General features: G+C 44.5%; 1 protein-coding gene across 2 annotated transcripts in view; it reads right to left on the bottom strand.

Annotated features, from left to right (window-relative positions):
- Window positions 1-9,821, bottom strand: part of LOC132086183 (E3 ubiquitin-protein ligase KCMF1-like) — a 147,069-nt gene extending 137,248 nt beyond the window's left edge. For both annotated transcript variants that reach the window (XM_059491655.1, XM_059491656.1), the window contains exon 1: window positions 9,464-9,821. In XM_059491655.1, coding sequence (XP_059347638.1) covers window positions 9,464-9,806 — 343 coding nt within the window. In that variant the 5' untranslated portion in view covers window positions 9,807-9,821. The remainder of the gene's footprint in view (window positions 1-9,463) is intronic.
- Between the last annotated feature and the right edge of the window lie 13,414 nt (window positions 9,822-23,235).

Here is a 23,235-nt window from a genome sequence, read left to right as displayed (position 1 = left end):
TTGATCGATCAGCCACTTTATACAATAGTGTTAATTAACTTCATGCATATTACAAAATCCAAGCTCACAATAGGCTAACAGAGAAAACTCTAACCACTCCTTTTGTTTTACAATACCTATGATTATTTATTAAAAACAGAACCAGTGTTCCCACTGTGATATGAAAGGTTCCCAAAACTTCCATATCTGTTCCCAGGGTGCCATCTTTTCCCAGAGAGGGTGTTTTGCTTGTTATGGGAAGACTGTCTGAGAACCTTATTGTTTATAAAGTGATGCATGAGAGAGCCTAATTGTTTATAGAAATCAGCCTGGGAACTGCTTTTGGAACTGCTTTGCAACTACCTTTTACTTTTCTCTCCACTGTATGCCTTCATGGCCTTTTTCTTTAAGCCATGCTTGAACTAAACTCTCCACAGTTAGACAAAAACAGCTAGGTAGAAAGGATATCCAATAGCACCAAAACTGGCCAGTAATACTTAACTTGTAATAAGTGATGTGAAAGTAAAAGGTACCTTATTGTTGTTGTCTTGTTGTGTGTGTGAGAGTAAGTCACAAAGTCAGCCTCAACTTCCCGGGCAGGTGGGAAGGGGGCAGTGGAAGTGTGTGTGACCTGCAAACCAGGCTTGTGTCCCCCGGGCAGGTGGGGGCTGTGACCAAAGAGTGTGTGTGACCTGCAAATGAGACTAGTGCTCCCCAGATGTGTGAGGGAGCTGTAGCTGTAAGAGCGTGAGTGACACGCAGACAGCCTCACAGGTGAATGTGCACCAGAGGCAACCAGAGTCAGGGCCCTTCCAAGAGGCCCAGAGATACTGAGATCTGTGGGCCAACCCCAGGGTGAGGGGGGCTACAGGGACCTGTGATTACCAGGCAATAATGATCCAGTTTGTGTCTTGAGGGTGTGAAGGAATGTGTGAGAGTGAATATAGACAAATTAGAGTAGAGGTAATGTAGATTGTGCATTACGAGTTTTACCACATCTCCTTAGAGGGAAGTGTATAGTGTAGAAGAATGGTGTAAGAAAAAAAAATTAAGTGTAAGGGGTTGAAAGAAGTATTTAAGCTGTAAGTGAAAGTAAGAAACAGAAGCAAGAGATAAATAGATAAGATCTTGAAAAATAGAACAGAAAACCAGTGAATTAAATACACAGAAAAATAGGAGAATAAAAGTACTTTGGGAGTTAAGTTAGCTGAGAAATACAACTCCTTGCAAAATACAGAGTATGTAGAAGTTGATGAGAGAAATATACAAGCTATGGAAAAAGAGAAATTACCAATAACATTAAACAGAGAAACTGAGTTTTGATAAAATCATTAAATAGCAGACCAGTAATGCCTGTGTTTGAAAGCCCGTTTCAGGTACTCTTCATTACTAATTCGACTGTGCAGACCAAAAGAAAAAGGGTGGACTCACATCACTCTCACCCCCTGGCATTGGACCAGGATTCAACATCAGTTTTTTTTCCCTCTGGCATTGGACCGGACTCCACCCCATTCTCCTTCTGGCATTGGGCCAGAGTCCACACCACTCACCTCTGGGCACTGGATAAGGATTCATCCACATCACAAGTTAATTCACCTGAGTATACTGTGATTTAAAGTTGACTCTCAGAAGGAAGAGTCAAAAAGGCTGAACTGTATGGGAAAAATTGGTATCAAGAGTTCTAACATTGCTTAAAATGCTTCAAGACTGTTCTGTGTAAACTATGTTGGTAAAAAGTTTAAGACTGTAAATAAGTAATTCTGGTTTAAGTTCCCCAATTTAATTCTAAAGACTCCAGGATAATCCTCTACAGAGCACTCCCCTGGGGGAAACCAAAATTGGTAGGGAATAGACCAAGAGAGGTTTAACCAGAGAAGTGGGTAGAAGGGACTCTAAAGAGCTTGGAGGCTTCTTCTCAGTAAAATTCCCCAAGAGGCAACGCCGGGTGGGCAGGCTGTGCAAGATGACCCATACCGGACTCTTGGGAAGGGTAGTAATGATGGCTCTGATTGCTGGTGGTGCTCTGGGGAGCCCAGCTGAGCCATGCAATGAATGCTACCAACCCCGCTATGAGGAGGAAGTGAGCTCCTTGTCAAGAGTCCACATCAGTTCTAACCCTGATTGTGTTAACCTCTCCCAATTGGTCCTTTATCAGAAAAATAAGAGAGTGTATTGGATAGCATACAATACTGCCACTTTTAGGCAGCCACTCCTAGGAGAGTGCCCTATAGGGGAAGCCTGGCTGTGCTTTGAATGTGATGCTCCTGAAACAAGCTCAGTAGATCTAGTAAAAAGAAAAGAAATGGTGAAAATGGTAAGAAAAATTGTTTGTAACAAGTATTTATATGAGTGTAAACCCCTAGGTTTGATCTCTGATACCACAACACACACCAAATTGTCAGGAGACTGGTCTGGCAGCTGCATCGCTAGAGTGATAAAACCAATTTTCTTCTTATTACCTAAAGAAACTGGATCAAGTTTGGGAGTTCCTATATATAATGATTTGGGAGAAATTAAACAGAACAGACAAAGTGAAATAGAAATTGAGAAAATCCAAAATTGTAAAAGCCAAATTCGGATCCCAATATCTATGTTAAACAAAGTCATCCGGCTCCAGGCAGTATTCAAAATAAAGAATTCAATTATTAGGAACATTTCAAACGAAAATAAAATATTAGCATGTGTAAATAATCAAGATCAAACTCCTACACTTGATCCCAGTGGGTGGGAGAACCTGGAGATTTTCAGAAAAGATGTATGGGAAAAGGTAGTTTTTCTCGCTGTGTGTGTACTTGGAGGATTGCTCTTTTTACTATGCTTATTTATCTGGCCGTGCAGACCAACCTGAAGAAATCAAGGAAAGTAACAAGATTAAGTAACCATGATTACCAAAGTGCACAAGAAATTTATAGTCGATTCAAAACAAAAAATTTTAAGTTGATGCGAGCTTAAAATTTAAGCTCGATCAAAGAAAAAGAGGGGGGACTGTTATGAACAAAAATTCAGTTGATTTTTTTCTGTGAAAAGAAAGCTATGACTATTGCTGGGCTGCTGTTTGTATTATGGTAATTACGAGTCGTTGTTGTTAATGGTTTTTTTTGTATTAGTAAAAGCCCTGGCTGGGGCGAGGTAATGGCCCTTCTCTGAGACAGTAACGGGTGGGGACCTTCCCGAACAGTGAGGAGAAGAGACCTGGAGGGGGCGGGGTTATGCAAAGTGACTCCAGGACCAGCATGCTGTGGGGGACTGCAGCTCCAAACGTACTGGGAAAACCCCAAAAACAACGAGCCAAAGAAGAGTTGAGAGACTGGAGTGATGTCTGGACGTGAGGAGCCGAGTGCTGAGCCTGCAGAGATGCGGAACACCTTCGGAGTCCCTCTCGCCCTGACCAGGGGAGTCGTCCCCAGCGCCGAGACCGGGCGGACGGAGCTGGGAAAAGTAACATCGGCTGGGATCACCACGCCCTAAAGGCTCCTACAAGGATGTGATCCCCAGCTCTGCCCCTAGTGGACAAAGCTGTGCATATCCTTCTCCTCTGAGTCACCCTGGGAGAGACGATGAGAGACTGCAGCCCTGCCGAGCTGCCCAATCCTGAGCTGATCACTTTTAATAAAGGCATTTAAAAGGAGAGAAAGTCTCCGGTCTTATTTATTTCATCACCAAGGCCTGTAGTGACTGAAAAAGGAGCAACAGTTTGAACTGATATCAGGTGGTGAGACACTGGAACAGGTTGCCCAGTGAAGCTGGAAGGTTGCTCCATCCTTGGAAGTGTTCAGGGTCAGACTGGATGAAGCTTCGATCAGCCTGATCTAGTGAAAGATGTCTCTGCCTATGGCAGGGGGGTTGGACTATGTGATCTTAAAGTTTAAAGACCCTTTCCAACCCAAAGTATTCTGTGAATTGATGCTGCACATAAGATGGTCTCACCCATGTGCTGTATTCTCACGTTTCAAGAATACATAACAGAAGCATACAACTCTATTACCCTACTGTTTTACCACATCAAGACAGCACAGTTCTCTAGCCTAAGAAATTATGCATACACAGACACAAGCTTGATATTCCATCAATTAATTTCAGAGCAATTTTTAAGAAGGTAGCATTTGGGGAGGCACTCTAGCCTATAGAGTAAGTCTACCGGTAACACAGAACTTGCATATACCTAGTACTACTTTAAAGAAACTTTTCAGCATCTTAGCCCATGCTGGCTCCTGCAGGAGATCCTAAGCATTAATTGTTTTCCTCCTATGTACTGCCACACACACCATAGCAGTAACCACCTTACAGCATCAGTAATGTTGCTTTGCAGAACACTCATTCAGAAATAGCTCAGCACCTCATACCAGCCTCCTGACAACACCAACAAATGCTCAAAACTTTTTAAATCCTGCATTAGCCTATTAAAGAGGGGTATGATGTCCTGATTTTGCATGGGAGGCATTCACGGAAGTGATGCAAAGTATGGTATAGCAAAGGTCCTAGTGTAGCAGTTGACCACAGAAGGTATTTTACAAAAATAGCTCAAACCTTTTCAAGTTAGAGCTAACAAACAGGTCTGCTTTTCTTCTGCACCATTTGCAGAGGCCTTAGAACAACCACAGGTAGAAAACAAAAGGATTCCCAACCCTACTGCTATATACAACTTCTCTAACCTCCTGAACTTTTTTTTTTGAACTATATAAATCTAATGATTCAAAGGTATTAAGCCTCATTTGAGCCAAAAGAAACTAAAGCAGCATGGACTGCTATAACTGCATGATACAGCTAAGACTCGGGTCCTTACTGTCACAAAAAAAAAAGAATGCAGGCAGTTTCTTGCAGTTTATAGAGGTTTAACACATTATTTTACACAGTTTAAAAAATAAATTTTTTTCAAAAGCATTACTTAACAAAGAGCATTTGAGGAAAGGGAACAATGTGTTGGGAGCAAGGTTAACGTGAAATTCAATACAAGCATCACAAGCAGAAGCCATTAGCTGCTGATCTGATACAGTTATTCAGAAAACACCCATCATAGCACCCCCAATGAAGTACTGGGTTCTGTATCCCCAACCAATTATTATTTCAAACTGCTGTGTTGGGGATTTGTAATTCCTGAATAGACTGTCATATTTTTACATATGATTCTCAACAATCTTCTCAAAGATGAGCTTTCTTATCACACTGCTTAAATCATTCCTGCTTCCAGAATACCAGAAACAAAAAGAGTAACTCTCACACCATTACATAGTAAAAAACCCACCCATATATGTGAAAACACCATTTAAATACAATCTCTTCAATATGATGCCATGCACTAAGTCTAATAATTCATGCTCTGCAGATCCCATTCCTTCAGGCAGCTATCTGAAATGTCTATAGCAACACCTACCAATACTAGTTCGACCCATGAGGGTCACAGAACTACTTTAAGAACAACCTTTACTTATAAGGCACCTATGATAAAGTCAAGTCAGTTTGCAGAAGTGAAAGCTATCCAACTAGCCCTAGAGATTGCTGAGAGAGAAAAGTGGCCTGCACTCTATACTGACTCCTGGTTGGTGGCTAATGCCCTATGGGGGTGGCTACAGAAATGGAAGAACAGCAATTAGCAACACAGAGGCAAACCCATCTGGGCTGCTGCATTGCGGCAGGACATCACTGCACAGGTAGAAAATATGACTCTGAAGGTATGTCATGTAGATGCTCACATGCTCAAAAGTCATGCCACTGAAGAACATCAAAACAATGAACAGGTAGATTAGGCTGCCAAGATTGAAATAGCTCCGGTAGACTTGGACTGGGAATGGAAGTATGAGCTATTTATAGCCCAATGGACCCATGAAAGATCAGGGCATCTAGGAAGGGATGCAACATACAGATGGGCTTGTGATCAAGGGGTGGACCTGACCATGGAGGCCATCACACAGATTATTCATGAATATGAAATGTGCTGCAATCAAGCAAGCCACAAAGAAAGAACAAACCTAATCACTTGAATAAAACCCTCAAGGTACTTTGACATCTTCAAAAAGGGCTCCAACCTTGAGCCAAAGACTGTAAAAGGTATGAGTCAAGCAAGTGCTTGTACTCACTTCTGAACTCTCAGAAATACTTTTTTTCTGTAATGTCTCATCTGGTCCTCCCCTACATACAAGATTCTCCTTCCCTTTACACCCTTGACAAGGCAGAGCACAACAAAGATAATATGTGGCTATTTAATTTCACAATGCATGTGCTCAAAAAGGGCTTAAGTAGGTTTCTCTGCACAATCTAATTCTGGCACATCCCAAATCCTAAGTACTCAACTTGACAACCATGCTGTTCTGAACAGCTTCTTGAATGCAGTAACATTTTTCCTATCTCACCAATAAACACAGTAGCAGTAAAAACAAGCATGATTCTCTAGACTGATACCCCACAACCTTTCCCGAGTTGATACCAGTGAAGTAAACACTAAAGTACACAAAAACTTAGTTTTTCCATATTTCTTTTCCTCTCAACACAAGTTAATTTCGCTCACCTTGTGTCACTCATAATTGAGAATTAGCTCTTTCTAAGGTTTCTTGGAAGACCTTCTAATCACTCCAGCTCAAATAACTGTCCTATTTGCAAACATTTCTATCTCACTTCCTCACATTGTCCACTCTCTGGATAATTTCTCCAGTTCTATACCCATTCCACTTTTGAAGGTATGCAGCAGTCAATAGCAAAAGGTCACCAGTTAAATTTATTCTCTCTTTTCCTGTCTCCCAACCAACTTCTTATCACAACAGGACTTAATTTCTCTCCACAAAGTAAAGAAAGCACCAAGAGACCCTGATTAAAAGTAAGCTTATACCTCCATCAGATACTTATTTAAGAGGCCTGAGACATTGGAATTCCAAGTTCTCCAGCATTTATTTTCTCAAACACACCCTTCCCCATCACAAAACTGATTCTGGCAAAACCAAGCCATTTTGACAAAAAAACACAGAGTGGTAATACAATTTATTAACACATCTGAAGCTCACTTTTCTCTTATACCTTATCCTTGCAGATTGACAACTTTGAGCCAACCATAGACTCTATATCAAGGCAACTTATCCTAACCTTATAACTAATATAAAATTAACAATGTGTTAAATGAGGAATAAAAGAAAAACATTAAGAAAACTCAAGACAAACCAGGTTCCTATAAAATCTATCACAAAAGTACAACTGTTGCTGCAGCTTTATCTTTTCAGCTTTGATGAGGTTTTTCCTTCCTAATATAGGATATTTATGTCAACAATATAACATTGCCATCAACGGTTTATTAGAAGATAACTATTTTCATTTTTAAAAATCTGCAACTTCAAAGGACACCAATTTATCCATTTTCAGTTTTCTACAAAACCATGCTTAACATTATTTCCATATTTAAATTTCTGCTGATAAGACCAAAAAAAAAATTATTCTCTGACCTGTAAACAAAACATACACCAGAAAAAACAGAATCAAAACATAACCTCTACCAATCATGAACACATTTTTCAAAATTGTCTTTTAATAAAACATCGCAACACATCATACTGTCTTTGTGGCTTTAACCAGTGTAATCTAACAAGCCCGCATCCTACTACCCTGCTTTAAATCACATACCATGGATATCTATCACAGCAGCAGTTTACAGAGTACTTGTTCCAACAAAGCCACAAAACCTTTTTATTAAACCTTATTTTGCTTCTTGTTGTTCACATTTGCCTCATTATCTGCATTATTACACACTCATTGGAAAAAAAAACCCAAAAAAAAACCAACAGCAGAAAAAAAAAAAAAAAAAACCAAACAAACCCACCAACACCACACTCACACCACCAAAAACAAAGAACACACATAATACACCACATCTTCATCAGAAAAGAAACAAGAGGATTTAGTACCTTTACTAGAAAAAAGGGTTAGTAGATTTAGGCAAGTCTGGTCTTAGGCAAGCACGCACACTAACAAAATGCTCTAGCTATACGCCAAATAGCCATCATACCAATCCTCTATCTAGAAGTCAGTATTACTCCCAAAAATTGAAGTCTTCCAGCACATTGGTTTTAAAACATCAAGATTAAATAAAAATAGCTCAATTCCTTTTAAAAATTTATTCTTACAGCTCTAGGAGAATCAAAATTATGTATGGAGACAGGTGCTAAATTTAGTTCCTAACAGAGGGAAAAATTATCCTTTCAAAATATAAGGCAGAACTTCTACATAATATTTTTATTAGTGCAATTACCAGTAAAAAGGGGTAGAAAACCAAGCAAATTTATTTATACATAACTGCTCTACATAAATTCCTTTCTTTCATTTTTCTCTCCATTCACCTCACTTTTTTTATCAATCCTTAACTATCCCCTTTTATATACCCATAGCAAAAGAAAACCCCAAAAAAACCCAAACAAAAATACCAAAACAAAACAATGAAAAATCCACCAAAACAAGAACAAACATACAAAACACTTAGATGATGACCTCTACAAAAGCTGCTACTAGATTGGCACGCTTCCTCTTTTTAAATAAAAAACTTGAAAAGAATATATTACTTCTCAACCTGTCAAAGCTACCAAAATACAAACTACACTTGAACAAGGCAAACTTTCTCTCAACACAACAGCCAATTAGCTGCATAAATTCCTTCTACACCTACCGTGTAATCCCCTCCCCCATCTTCATTATACCCAAGTAGACCACACCCCAATCCACTTCTGGATGCCAGGCCACCCTTCTTGCATCACCTCCCTCCAAGCACTGCTCTCCCGAGCCTTAAGCCCTACAATCCCTTTTTCTCCTCCTCCATACCCTAAGAAACCTGGGGATACTTCCCCTCATAGGGAGCATATCATACCAAGCCCACCTCCTCTTCTTCTGCACTCCTCCCTTCACATCATGCTGTTCAGAACTCCCAGGGCACATCAGCAAGCCACTCTGATACCCACCCCCATACACACCTTCCTCCTTTCCCCCAAAACAGATTCCTTCAGGCCCACCTCTCAGGCTCATCTTTCAAACACTTATGTAAAAGTAAGAGAAGTGAAAATAAACAGCTCTTCTGTCTCCTACCCTCTATTATCTGCCTCGGACACACCCCTTGTCCGGGGCCAGGCAAGGCCCGAGTTGAAGGCTAGTGAGGAGTGGCAGAGACCAGGCTCACTTCAAGTTGCAGTAGGCCCTTCAACCTCAGCAAGCACAGGCCTGGCGTGCGTGCTTAGTGGCGACAGAAAAAGGACTCAGAGGCTACACATAAACTACACAACCATGGCCTCCCCTCCCGCAACACTACAAAGCAAGGCTTGGCCGCCGCCTTCCTCCTCCCACCATGGCCACTTTTCGCGACCAACTCCACAGGCCCCGCTCTCAGCGACGGTGCCGCCATGTTGACTCTCCTCACACAGCGGCAAGCGAGGCCGTACAGAGCTCAAGGGCGTCCCCCCCCCCACCACCACCACCACCACCACCACCACCACCACCACCACCGCGGTCGTGGGTCTCTCACCTTCATGTCGGGACATCCTAATGTAGAGGCTGCTGCCCAGGCCTGTCCCTAGGCTCCCGCTGAGCTGCTCAGGCGTCGCTTTAGGCCAGGTCCCTCCCGCCTTACGCACTGACCCCCAAACGCGAAACGAACAAGCAACAAAAAAGGGAAAGAAATGGGGGGGGGGGGGGGGGCGTGAAGCAAAGAGGTATTTGGAGGTATTTGTTTCAAGGGCCTCAGCCAGCCAGCCAGCCGGCCGGCCGGCCTGTGTCTCTCCACCTCCCCCTCTCTCTTCCTCCCTCCTTCCGGGGGGGGGCGGATCCACCAGCAGTGACTTCCCAGGCGCCACGATACAGTGAATCATAGGCCCCTCTTCCTCTTCCGCCGCTTTAATTCACACTCCGTTTCCTGAGTTCCCACCTCTATTCCCTCTTCTGTTGTTACTGTAAAAACACTGACTACTCGCACACCTCAGCTCTTTCCTGCCCTAAGATCAAGGTCTCTCCGTTTCTTTCCTTCTCTACCTGTTTGTTTGGGTTTTTTAGTTCTTTCTCTCCTTTTTCTTCATTCCTTCTCTGTCCGATAGCCACTGCTACTGCAAACGGGAAGGAAGAGTAAGTACGCAGCCAATAGAAAGGAGGATCGGCACCACCCCGCGCAAAGTTACGTGTAACTGGATGGGTTTCTCCCCTTCTTCCTCTAAATTAGGAGAGAGTGCTTTCTCCTGGCATTCACCAGAGACACGGCCTCCTTCACCATTTTGGACTCTGACAATTGCCCATGTGCCGCGGGAGGCAGAGAGAAGAGCCCCCCTGCTTGTCCCTGTTGTCGAACACACCGCTGTAGTGGTGGGGCTGCGCCTCTGCGGGTGCACGGGTCTCCCTCGTCCCCTAGTAAAGACGTCAGAGAGCAAGGAATGACAGCAACCCAGCAGCAGCCTTGAGGAAGAGGATAAGCTTAGCTAAGTGGTTCATGGTACTTCCCATTCCCTCTCCTTTCCAGTGTGGCTTGCAAAGCCCTCTCTGTCATTTAGGGATGTGTAGCGAGCAGTGACACATGTTCTGATGCTTCCTGCCCCGTCCTGGCTGCCTGACTCCTGAAACACTGAGAGTGCTTGGGTAACTTCTTAATCAGCTGAGAAAGGTAAATGCCGGCCTGCCTGCAACAGCTACCGTATTGCACATGTGTGGGTTTTACCTAGTCTTGATAATTTTCAGTGTTTCTGCTTAGTGTGCAAAGTGCTGAGAGATGAAGAGTGGGAGACCTTGCGGCCACAGTAACATACTGATTTGTCATAGGCAAACTAAGCCATTTTAGTGGGATATTCCCATACTTCTCTGTGCATTTTTCCCCATTCTGCCTCTTAGTAGTGTTAGGCTACAAAGGAGAGGGATATGTATTTCAGAATGGGGAGGGGGAGCTCCAAACCTTGCACAGCTCCTGACTGCTGCAGGAACTTTCCCATAAGAGATTTAAGGTAACAGCAGCATGCCTGATTACTGAGACAGTGAAGTGAGAGCCTGATAGTTGGGAAGGGAGGAAGCAGAACCTTACAAAGAATGATGAAAAAGAAAAAAGTTGTGACTTGCAGAATTCTATTGGCTTTCCCCACATCTTTTTATCTTTTGCAAAAAGACATTAGTCTAAAAAAGAAATTGTAAAGGTAAAATGGGATGAGTGGCTGGAAAACTCTCTGGCTGCAAAGGACCTAGGGGTGCTGGTTGACAGCCAGCTGAACATGAGTCAGGATGTGCCCAGGTGGCCAAGAAGGCCAATGGCATGCTGGCTTGTATCAGAAATAGTGTGGCCAGCAGGACTAGGGATGTGATTGTCCATTTGTACTCCACACTGGTGAGGCCACACCTCAAGTATTGTGTTCGGTATTGGGACTCTCACTACCAAAAAGACATTGAGGTTTTGGTGACACACGGAAATCGAGACTCCAGAACCAGCGGGTTTGTGAAGTGGGTATGTTTATTCAGTGCTGGGCACACGGGGGAATAGTTCCACCAAAAATGTGTGCACCAGAACAGAGCAGATGCTCTGTATATATACACTTAGGATCATACATATTCATGTAAGTTTCAACATCCCCTATACGTATTCATTACCTATCCCTGCCTACTCTCTCTTTGTATCTTAATCAGCCTTTCATCATTCTGGGCTTGCGCACTATCTTCTGCTATCTTCTGGTGGTTTCGGGCAGGGGGGTTGCTGGATGAAGTGAATAGTCATCTCACAATGCCCTCTGGATGAACCTAGTCCTTGCGCAGGCTCTCTTGGTGTCTGTTCGTCCATCAAGGCTTCTGGCCACAGTCCAAACTAAAGATCCAGCTTTTAGCAGTTTTTAGAGCACTAGTTCCTACTCTATCAGTCTGAAACTATAGGCAAAATCATGTCGTTGCATAGCAAAGGATTATCTGTTCTTAACACATTTGATTACACAGCAACTTATAGTTGCATAAGTTTAGTTAGAAGTTCCCTATATCATTGGAGTGTGTCCAGAGAAGGGCAATGAAGCTGGTGAAGGGTCTGGACCCCAGGTCTTATGAGGACTGGCTGAGGGAGCTGGAGTTGTTCAGCCTGGAGAAAAAGAGGCTCAATAGAAATGTTATCACTCTCTTCAACTACCTGAAAGGAGGTTGTAGCCAGGTGGGGGTCGGTCTCTTCTCCCAGGTAACAAGTGACAAAATGAGAGGAAATGGCCTCAAGTTGCACCAGGGGAGGTTTAGATTAAGCAAACAAAGTCACAGAGAGGTTTATAAAGCATTGGAACAGGCTGCCCAGGGAACTGGTGGAGTTACCATCCCTGGAACTGTTTAGAAAGCATGTGGATATGTCATTGGAGGACATGGATTTAGTGGTGAACATGGTGGTGGTGCTGGATTGAGAGTTGGACCTGATGTTCTTAAAGGTCTTTTCCAACCTAAATGATTCTATTGTGAAAAACACCAATCACTTGTTTTTAGAATTTTAAAAGTTTAATAGTAAAAAAATGGTTATAATGAGAGTAATAAAATGAGAGTAATAAAAATTTGGACAATTAGGATTTAGGACAATACGAGAAAATAAAAACAAAGAGTTGTGGACAGTCTGGGTACCTCTTTCTGGGCAAAATAAGTCCAAAAAAGGACACACATTAACAGAGGATTAACCCTTAAAAACAATAGCCCATTGTATATTCATACACCTCATACATGATGCATAAATTCCATTCAAGAAAAGGATTCTGTCTGGTCAGTGTTAACTTCTTCCTCTGAATCCTAACGGCGTCTTCAGGGCTGAGCGAGGCAGGAAGAACTTGATAAGAGAGCAATAAATTCCTTTTCTCTGAAAGATTCAGGTGTCCTGTGGCTGCTATCTCCGTGCAAGTCGTCTCTTAAAAAAGAAGTATCTTACATAGCATAGTTTCTATTTTAGCACTATGTTATAACCTAAAACTATATTTAACACACTACTTAAGAAAATTAATACAGCATAACCTTCTAACATATATAATATTCATTTTAATATTTGCAAAAAGCCAATCATAAAATATGCATTTTTCACAATCCCCCCTCTTATTCTTTGTAAATCATTTGGCTTGAGTAATACTTTGTCTACTTGCATTTTTTGGACTATGCTGGCAAAATAAAATGGGATTACACAAGGAAGAAATATCAAAACAGTTGTAACACATAAAATGAAAAATCTTAATTTCTTCTATCATCTTATCTATAATACATTACCCCACCAGCTAGGTTTTATCACTGTTTTCTAATTTTTGGACTGGTACCCGGGTTATTATATATATTTTTTTTTTCTGATATCTTTTACTGTTTCTTTAATGTCTTTTTGGTGGTCATCGATTTTCAACAATCTGATATATTAAACTTTACACAAACACCCCCTTCTTTAGCCATTAAATAGCCCAAAGCCCACCTATTCTGATACACTACAGTTTTTGTTTGGCTTTGCTGACTCGATATTATTCCAATGCATGAGCAGCTTTATTTATTATCATTTCTATAACTGCTTGGAGTCTTATACTACAATTCAGCATATAATTTGGGGTCAATACAGAGTTAGATTACTGTGCTGGTTTTACCTTTTGGTTTAATAGTTGTTTGTTTACCAAATCCTGAACTGTACCTTTAAGATTAAATGTAAAACAAATCCATCTCTCTCCTTTTGGACATTCAATTCCAAATCTATTACCACTTTTTCCTAAGTTTCTTGCAATCCAATAATTTTCTCTGTTTTGCCTACAGATACTTAATTTGGATCGGTTATAACAGTGGCTGTTGACATGGGTGTGTGTAATAAAAGAGGAACTTTGTTTTCTTTCGCGTTTGTGACATGATCTTGCTGGTATCCCAAAAGGGAAAATACATCAAATGAGTGCCAGAAACAGGAATCACAGAGGACCAGTATGGCTTATATTCCCACCTCCCATGCCCGTGTGGTTGCAACCCACAGCAGGTGTATTTGATCTTCTTGGTGGCGAATATAGAGGCCAATCTGGTCTTGCCCTCTATTTCCTTGTCACTTTCACTTAGCTAATTTCTAGACAAATTTGGGGTTTTTTTGGTTTTTTTTACAGCCCTTAACTGTGGTTTCCCACCGTCCCTCAGGTATCTCCCATGTGGTAGATAGGGACAGGTGTTTGGAAAATCTCGCGATGTCACGGAAAGCAGCAGGATTCCTCTCCCCCTAACGCCTAATGATAAGGGATCACCCAAGAATGTAGACCCCCCCCTAACACTAGTAACTTTCTACTCCTTATTAACCAATTACAGTAAGGTAAGACCCCCTGACGTAGAGAAAAACCTCCCTGATTATAAAACCCGACGAGATGGGGCAATAAAGGCCTTTGGACCGTCCACCATATTGGTGTCTGCGTGCGTCTTTGGCCCGAGCGACGCTGGGCAGTGGGTCGCCGTGCTGTTTCCTCAGAACCAGGTCGCCTTGCCTTGCATCAGAAGGCAACAACTGGTGCCGAAACTCCGGGAGCCGATCAGCACCCGGGGAACGGGGATTCTCCTGGACAGAGGACGGCGGCTGCACAGCTGGCCTAGTGCAGCGGAGGGGATGCCCTCGGACCCGCTTGGACCATGCGATCCACAGCGAAGGTCGTAACTCAGGCTCATGAGCAATGGGGAATTAAAGGTGAGCTCAGGAATTCTAATCTTGCTATTGCAAGGCTCTTAGAGCTGGGGACGATCAAACGTCCGGTAAATATATTACATTCGGAAGCGTGGGAGAAGTGCACTGCCGCCTCAGCAGAGGACTCTAAGTCCGCAGGCAGTGGTAAAAACCTCAAAGCATGCGGGAAAGTAGAAGAGGCCCTACGCAAGACGTTAGAAGAACAGGAGACGCGGAAAGCCGTGCGTACACGTTTATTAGCTACACCAAAGCTGGGGGCGGGGGCCGTGACACAAACCACCTCTGAGAGCGATCAGATTGAAGGCGGGAACATGCGGGGGCCAGGCGCGTTCCACCCCTTCCCGAGCCCGAGCCCAGACCCCCCGGAGCCCCCAGGGGACCCCCCGGAACACCCAGGGGACCCCCCAACCCTCCCGCGGAGCCTGCCGGGTCCCGGCCCCCCCGCGGAACCATCCGAAAAATCCGCGGTTTCTCTATCCGTCCCTCCCCCACCGGTCGCCGATCCGGCGCAGGAGGCAGAGCAGCGCGCGCGATCCTTCTGGCAGGGGCTGGCGGAGGAGGCGCGGGAAGCAGCGGGACGGTCAGAAACCGCCCGGATCGATAAAATCTCTCCGCCACCGTATGCGTTTGAAAATGGCGACGAACCGCGTGGTCAAAGCGGAAGAGAAGAGGGGGAAAAGGGCGGAAATACAGTCAGCCTGCTTAACATCGCATGCGCGGGAGAGCGGGGAGGGGGGGCGGTCCCTGCGGAGGAGCGTAAAACCAATCAGAGCGCTCTATTCAAATTAGGTCCTTATAGGGTAAGGACCTCCCCCAGCAGGAGGCGGGGGGAGCCCAGGGGGAGGGAACGGCACCACCCCCGAAGGGAGCAGCGGGGTCGAAGCCGCACAAAACGGCACGGAGCGCCGGAAGTGTACTGGCAGTCAGCTTCCGCCTCAGAGTCAAGTAACAGCTGCTCAGACAGCTCGGAAGAGCCGACCGAGTCCGGCTGGGACTCGGAAACCGAGAGAGCAGAATTAATACGGTTTCAAGCGAAACAAAATAAAGCTTTAAACAATATCGGGAAACAATCGCAACACAAACTCACCAATTGGGGGAAAATAAAAATAGCTTGTGCAGACCGGGCACCGGCAGCCACGATACACGCTTTCCTGGTGAGGGTCACCGGAGCGCAGGGAAACCAACAAGGGGCATATACCTCGGTTAACACAAAAGGTGTACAAGCGATTGTCAAAGAGATTTCAGAAAAAGGGATCAGCTCAGCTGTAGTATCCACTGTTGTGGACGACCTTTCTAGCAATAACGATCTGCTCACTTTCGATATTACGCAAATAAGCCGCATGCTTTTTGATGGGGCGGGGCGGATTGTATCTAAGCAGGAGTGGCAGGACGACCGCATTAGCCCAGGCTTCTGGGGAAGGGCAGCAACTCAGCGAGCTGTCCCCAGCCGGCACAGCTTTCCCTGGCAGCACCCTCACTCCAAGCACGCCCGAGAGGGATCTGTAGGAGCTGCGGGCAAAGAAGTCCCTCCAGTGAACGGAGTGGGAGGGCAGTCCCGGGCATGGAAAAGCACCCAGCTGGTGGCTATAACACTTCATATATTCGTGGCAAGGCTTTGCCTAGCCATGGCAGGACCAGGAGTGTCGACATCAGCAGCAGCCCTAATGCTGGAAGAAGCACTCTCCTCGCGACAGGGCACCGTGTCAGTCATCCACATTAACAGCCATGACCCAGTCAAGGGTTACTTCCAGATCGGCAACGACAAAGCGGACGCCGCAGCAAAAGGCGTCTGGACGTTGCAGGAAGCCTGTCAACTGCACGAGTCGCTCCACATCGGAGCCAAAGCACTGGCGAAGAGATGCGAAATCTCGACAGCGGACGCGAAACATGTGGTAGCCACCTGCCATCATTGCCAGAAGTCACCCCTATGGACCTGCGGGGTCAACCCGAGAGGTCTCAAGCCCTCAGAAATCTGGCAGTCGGACTTCACTTGGTGTGAACTGCTGAAGCCCCGAGCATGGCTTGCAGTGACAGTAGACACTTATAGCGGAACGATCATAGCCACACAGCACCCCAAAACTAACTCCAAGGCCACAATTCAGCACTGGCTGACAGCCATGGCCTGGCTTGGTATCCCCAAACAGATCAAAACGGACAACGGTTCCAATTTCACTTCTAAACCAGTGCAAGAGTTCGCTTCAAAATGGGGCATCACATTAGCGCAAGGTATCCCGTATAACAGTACCAGGCAGGCCATAGTCGAGAGAGTAAATCAGACCCTGAAAACCAAGATAGAAATGTTGGTGAAAGCAGAGGGCTTTGCCAATGCCATTCCCCCAGGAGATCAGGCACGTATACTGGCAACCGCTCTGCTGGCATTGAATCAATTCCCTAGGGGAGATGAAAAAAACAGTCCCGTTCGAAAACACTGGGCCACTCGAACGCTAGAGGAGGGCCCGCAGGTTGTAATTAGAAATGAGCTAGGCGAATGGGAATGGGGTTGGAGGCTGATGCTCACGGGGAGGGGGTACGCAGCTGTCAAAAAGGATGGCAAAATCAGGTGGTGTCCACTTAAGTCAATCAAGCCCGACCTTCACAACGAGCAGAATGAGACTGATGAGAGTTGCGAGTTTCTGTTTACAGGACATGCTCGTGGGACGTCCTCATGATGCGTACATCCCCATTCCAGAGAAAAGTGACAGACCACCAAGCCGTCAGGCAGCACCCGAGAGACCCTCACGGGTGAGACCCAAGCATCAACGGTGTTTCTGTGTGATTTTGCTGTTGGGGCTTGTTGCCAGAGGGCAAGCCAGCCCAGATCACTACCCCCATCGGCCATTCAGGTGGGTCATGCAACACCTTAGTAGTGACAAAGTGCTCAAAGAAATCACCACACCGAACGCCCCATTCTTCGTGCTCCGCATCACCAACCTGTTTCCAGGACAACCAAAGGTAGACCCCCATTCCCCACACGCCACACACATGTACCTGTCCTACTGGTGCCCAGCTTCAAACCCTGGGAAAAGCTACTGCAATCACCCAGGGTGGGGATACTGTGGGCACTGGGGCTGCGAAACCATTGTCACAGATGCCAGACCGTCAGGGCCTGGGTGGGAGCCACAAGAGCCCGACAAATTCTTACAGTTCACCTGGGCACCCACCAGTTGCAAAACACCCCTCTTCCTCCACGGAAACTTTTATCGAAACCGTCATAAAATCCCCGAATTTCGGAAATGCACAGACTACAACATGACAGTTTTGCAGCCAGATCACCCTAGCTGGGCCATAGGCAAAATGTGGACAGTAGTCCTTCAAGGGTCGAAAGAGAGGGTGAATGTGCAAATTATCAGGCTCCAACCGTTGGCACCCCGAGCGGTCGGACCCAACAAAGTGATTAAAAGCGTGCCGAAAGGGAGAAACGCGACCCACCCCAAAGCCTTGCCCACAAGGGTCGCTGATATCCCGACCGGCCATGCGGAAGCCTTTCAGATAGGCGGTTCAGCCGAGTCAGACTCAGACCCAATCCTTCGTATGTTAGAAGCTACCTTCCTATCCCTGAACGAATCTAACCCTAACATAACCGAATCCTGCTGGCTTTGTTACGATGTCAAACCTCCCTTTTATGAAGGAGTCGCTTTAAACACTCCCTTCAGTTACTCCACAGCAGATGCACCCAACCAATGTAGATGGGACACCCCCCGCAGAAGAATCACCCTGAGTCAAGTCACAGGCCAGGGCAGATGCTTTGGCAATGCAACCCTAGCTAGGTGGAAAGGCAACGTCTGCACCAAAGTTGTCAAACCCAACAGGAAAAACAATAAGTGGGTAGTCCCATCCGCATCTGGGATGTGGGTTTGCCAGCGATCTGGAGTGAGTCCGTGTGTGTTCCTTGCCAAATTCGATGACTCTAACGACTTTTGTGTCCAAGTTCTGATTGTTCCTAGGGTCCTGTACCACACAGATGAAGAAGTGTGCCACCTTTTTGAGGAACCCAGCCGGCTCCACAAAAGAGAAATAGTAACAGGTATAACTATCGCAATGCTGCTGGGCCTAGGAGCAGCCGGAACGGCCACAGGAGTCTCAGCCTTAGCGAGACAGCACCAAGGACTGTCACAGCTGCAGGCAACAATTGATGAGGACCTGCAGAGGATCGAGAAATCCATCTCCTTTCTAGAGAAGTCAGTCTCCTCACTCTCAGAAGTAGTCTTGCAGAACAGGCGAGGACTAGACCTCCTGTTCATGCAGCAAGGGGGCCTGTGTGCCGCCTTGAAGGAGGAGTGCTGCTTCTATGCAGACCACATGGGAGTCGTGAGAGACTCCATGGCAGAACTCCGAAACAGACTGGCTCAGAGACAGAAAGACAGGGAAGCCCAACAGGGTTGGTTCGAGTCCTGGTTCAATCGATCACCATGGCTAACCACCCTAATTTCTACCCTAATAGGTCCATTGGCAATGCTACTTTTAGCTGTCACCTTCGGACCATGCCTGCTGAACAAGCTAGTCTCATTCGTCCAGACCCGCCTAGAACGGGCCAACATCCTGTTCATAGGCCGGCAACAACTGCTGTGAATTCGACCAGGGAACACTGCCAGTCACAAGATTTTCTACCCAGGTTTACCAAACCCCTTTCTTTGTCAACAACCTCATGCCTCATCTCAGTACCTATGTATATGACTACCTCGTTCATTTTTGAAAAAGGGGGGGGAGATGTGGTAGATAGGGACAGGTGTTTGGAAAATCTCGCGATGTCACGGAAAGCAGCAGGATTCCTCTCCCCCTAACGCCTAATGATAAGGGATCACCCAAGAATGTAGACCCCTCTAACACTAGTAACTTTCTACTCCTTATTAACCAATTACAGTAAGGTAAGACCCCCTGATGTAGAGAAAAACCTCCCCGATTATAAAACCCGACAAGACGGGGCAATAAAGGCCTTTGGACCGTCCACCATATTGGTGTCTGCGTGCGTCTTTGGCCCGAGCGACCCTGGGCAGTGGGTCGCCGTGCCGTTTCCTCAGAACCAGGTTGCCTTGCCTTGCATCAGAAGGCAACACTTGTCACTTTCACTTAGCTAATTTCTAGACAAATTTGGGGTTTTTTTGTTTTTTTTTTACAGCCCTTAACTGTGGTTTCCCACCGTCCCTCAGGTATCTCCCATTTAACAGGCACTAACAATCCCCATCCGCAGAACAAAGTTATTACTTTAACACTTCTTGCAAGAAGAGCATAAATTTTGTGAACTACAATAGTAATTATTCCTACAATTCAGGCATTTACTTATTCATGTATTTGTCCAGGTTTAGAGCAAATTTGGGGAAGAATCCCCCAAAGGAGCTCCGGTGGGAAAACCAGATCCAATCGGCCCCTCCCCCCAACTGTTCCGGGAGGAAAAAATACCTCCTTGGAGAAAGGTGGAAAAAACCTGCTTATTAAACAATAAACCCAAAACAATATCAAACAATGAGACCCCTTGCCACTCTAAAAGAGATGACAAACTGAGAAAACCCTGTCCCTGGGTTGCAGCTCACTCAGTCTCTGATCAGTCTCTCTGGTGCTGGAATTGTCGCAGGCCAGGCCCGGCCCGGTGGGCCAGAGATGTGAGCTGACGGTGCTCTCCTGGGTGTTCAGTACAGAGCAGGTTACAAGAAGTCCAAAGAAAAAGAAAAAAAAAACACAGTCCAGGGAACTTCTTTGCCTCAGCTAGCTAACACTAAGTAAAAAGCAAAAGAAGAACTCTGTCCCGCTGTCTGTCCGCAGACAACACAGTCAGGAGCAGGAATGTGGAGGAGTGGAGTACAGTGTCTGAAAACAAACTGCGCGCTTCTTCTCTCCCCCCCTTCACTCTCAGTAACACTCTTAAAGGTACAAAACTTATTATTATTCAACATAAACAGAATGAGACGATTGGGGATAAAAGCATCATATAGTTAACCCAGGGCACCCAGCTAGCATGTCCAGTATCGGGGTGAATCAAATAAAGTTTACAGTATGGTACTGATGGAGATGGCAATTCCCCCTCTCCCCTGTACAATTCACAGGCTAAGGTCCGAATATAAGAACTCTTGGACCAAAACAGTCCTGATCCTTATGTCTGAAGAATTCCTCCCTGTTGGGAATGATGAAAGTTTGACAAGAAAGTCTCACAGATATGTATGCTTGGCAGAAAGATTTTTGAATGTAGAATCTGAAGAAGGAATAGAGATGGAAGCAAGTTTTGATATAGAAGAAAAGAATTGCTGAGCCAGTCTTACTGGATAACCAAGGAGGCAAAGGGTATGTTAGTTAGAAGGGGGGTTTTATGACTTAGAGCAAAGGATAAACCCACCTCAAACAAGATATTTTTACCAAGAAGAAAGATAGCACAGATAAACAAGTCAGCAGATGTTGCAAGTAGAAAAAAGGTCTCAGGATTTTCCACTGCAAGAAAAGTGAAAAACATCTTCTAGCTTAAACTGTAATGTACTAACTTTTAGTGATTGAAGAACACTAACATGAATATGGTAATTATAGTAGTTATGATAGGCTATATATAAAAGTTAAGGTATAGATTGGTTCTACTGTATTAGGATGCTCAGCAAAGAAAAGTATATAATACATTGTAACCAAAATTAAAGGGTCTTCATCCTTGTCTACAGCTGGAGCTGACAGCTGTAGCCACAGGCTCTGTCACCCATGACCCTGGACTGCTGTAACATCTTGGATGTAATAAACTGCATTTTGAATAGCCACCTTGAGTCCCGCATCCCTCATTTCGGCTCTTACACCTCCCCAAGGAGATGTTTTATTCAGGCAGTGGTTGAAGCCAGTGATGTAAGCTTTGCCTTATTTCTTAATTAGGCGTTATTCTTTGTACATTTCTTGGATCATTTGGGTTTTCCCAAACCATTACCACCCAGTCCCCATTTGATAGGTAATTTGGTATCACCCGGTTTAAATGTGATAGTCCATTCTTCAGGTTTCTTCACAAGTCCTTTGATTCTGCTGGCATGAATCCACCCTCTTTCCATGGTGCATATTGCTGTTTCAGTAGCACCTGGAAAGGACTTCTTAACAGCACAGTGATAAAAGAAAGACAATACAGCATTAACTTTTACCATTAGCTTTCTTCAAAACTTTCTGGGTTTAGCTAAAAGCTTTCTCCACAGCAGCCTCTTCTTCTTGTATGCAGCTGTGCTAACAGCTGCAGAGGCAACGGGCCTGGTGGCTGGGACCGGGACAGAGGAACTTACCAGCGGGGCCGGCACAGGGGCTGGATTGAGTGGTGTAGCCGCGAGCAGCGAGACCGGGGACAGGGGCTGGGGGAGGGAGTGCAGCTGCGAACAGGTGGGGGAGCAAGCAGGAATGGAGGAGGTAATCTCTTGTTCCCAGCCCTTTTTCTTTTACCCTTTTTTCTGTTATTCCTTTGTCTCTGGAGTTTTTGATATTTTAAAGATGTTATTTTCTTATGATCTCCTCCCCAGTGTTTTGCGGAGATAATCAAAACTCTACAACTTTTGTGGAAGTTGTAAAGCTGGTATGTTTATTACAGCGCTGGACGCATGTGGGAATCGTTCTCCTAAATTGACATGCATACTTCTGGGAACTTCAGGTCCCTTTTTATCCTCTTCTCAAATACATATGCATACAATTTCACAATAGTTTCATACATATTCATTTTTACAAATTTCGCATGACATTTGCCGCTAGTTCTTCTTTATCAGAAAGAATTCTTAGGTCATGTTGACCTGCTCTCACAGCAGTCTCTGTCTCTCTCTATCACCCTCTGTCTCCCTCTCCTTATCTCTGTCCTTCACTGAAGCAGTTTCTCTGAGCCTAGGCTTTTGCAGTCAGGCTAAATAGCTATGTTTTCTGACCACAGACTCAACTCAAAAATGTACATTTCACCTAAATCAAAATAGTTTTCTACCCTGGAAAATTTCCACTCTGCTTCATTCCCTCTTTTCTTGAAAGAAAAAGTAAATTCTTTTACTTCATGCAAATTCTTATGACAATAAGTGTACTTTAGTGCTTTACTATGTATGTTTGATAAGGAGGTTAACACAGCTACTCGCTGTAATATTCTCTAATTCTAAATTAGCAATATAATGGATAATCTTAAACTTGTTCTAACTAATATTAACAAAACTACAATGGGATGACACAACTTATAAAAGATTTCATTTGCAGTTGGTGACTACTTAAAGATCACATCTTACTAGTTATGATCTGCATTTTGTTTTATTCTTTGCAGAATTCTGGTTATATCTTTTGTATCATGTTGAACAGTAATTAGGGTTTTCTCTCTGCTTTCTTGGGTTTTTCTTCAAGATCTTTAGTAAGTCTTGGTGCTTAATTAATTGTTTTACTAAAGTAAGGTCTATTCTAATAGGAGTAGGTGATAGTTTCTGATACATTGTGTGTGGTTTTAATTAACTGGTAGGATGTCACTGGGGCTAAGTACAAAAAATTACATTCGATAATCTTAACAAAATTGCAAATAAAAAAATTAGAATTATTTCTGCTATACAAAATAACATTGTTGTTATCAATTTTTACAGAAGCACAGGCAGTTCTCAGGCACACACAACTTTTATCAGTATATACGAACACAGTTTTCTGATCAGTGACTTGAATTTCAAAGTGGCAAATACTCTGTTCAATATTTAGAC

Source organism: Ammospiza nelsoni, chromosome W (genome assembly GCF_027579445.1).
Source record: "Ammospiza nelsoni isolate bAmmNel1 chromosome W, bAmmNel1.pri, whole genome shotgun sequence".
NCBI classification, from domain to species: Eukaryota; Metazoa; Chordata; class Aves; order Passeriformes; family Passerellidae; genus Ammospiza; species Ammospiza nelsoni.
The sequence above is the reverse complement of the archived record's forward strand: the minus strand, read 5'-3'. Positions and strand labels throughout refer to the sequence as shown.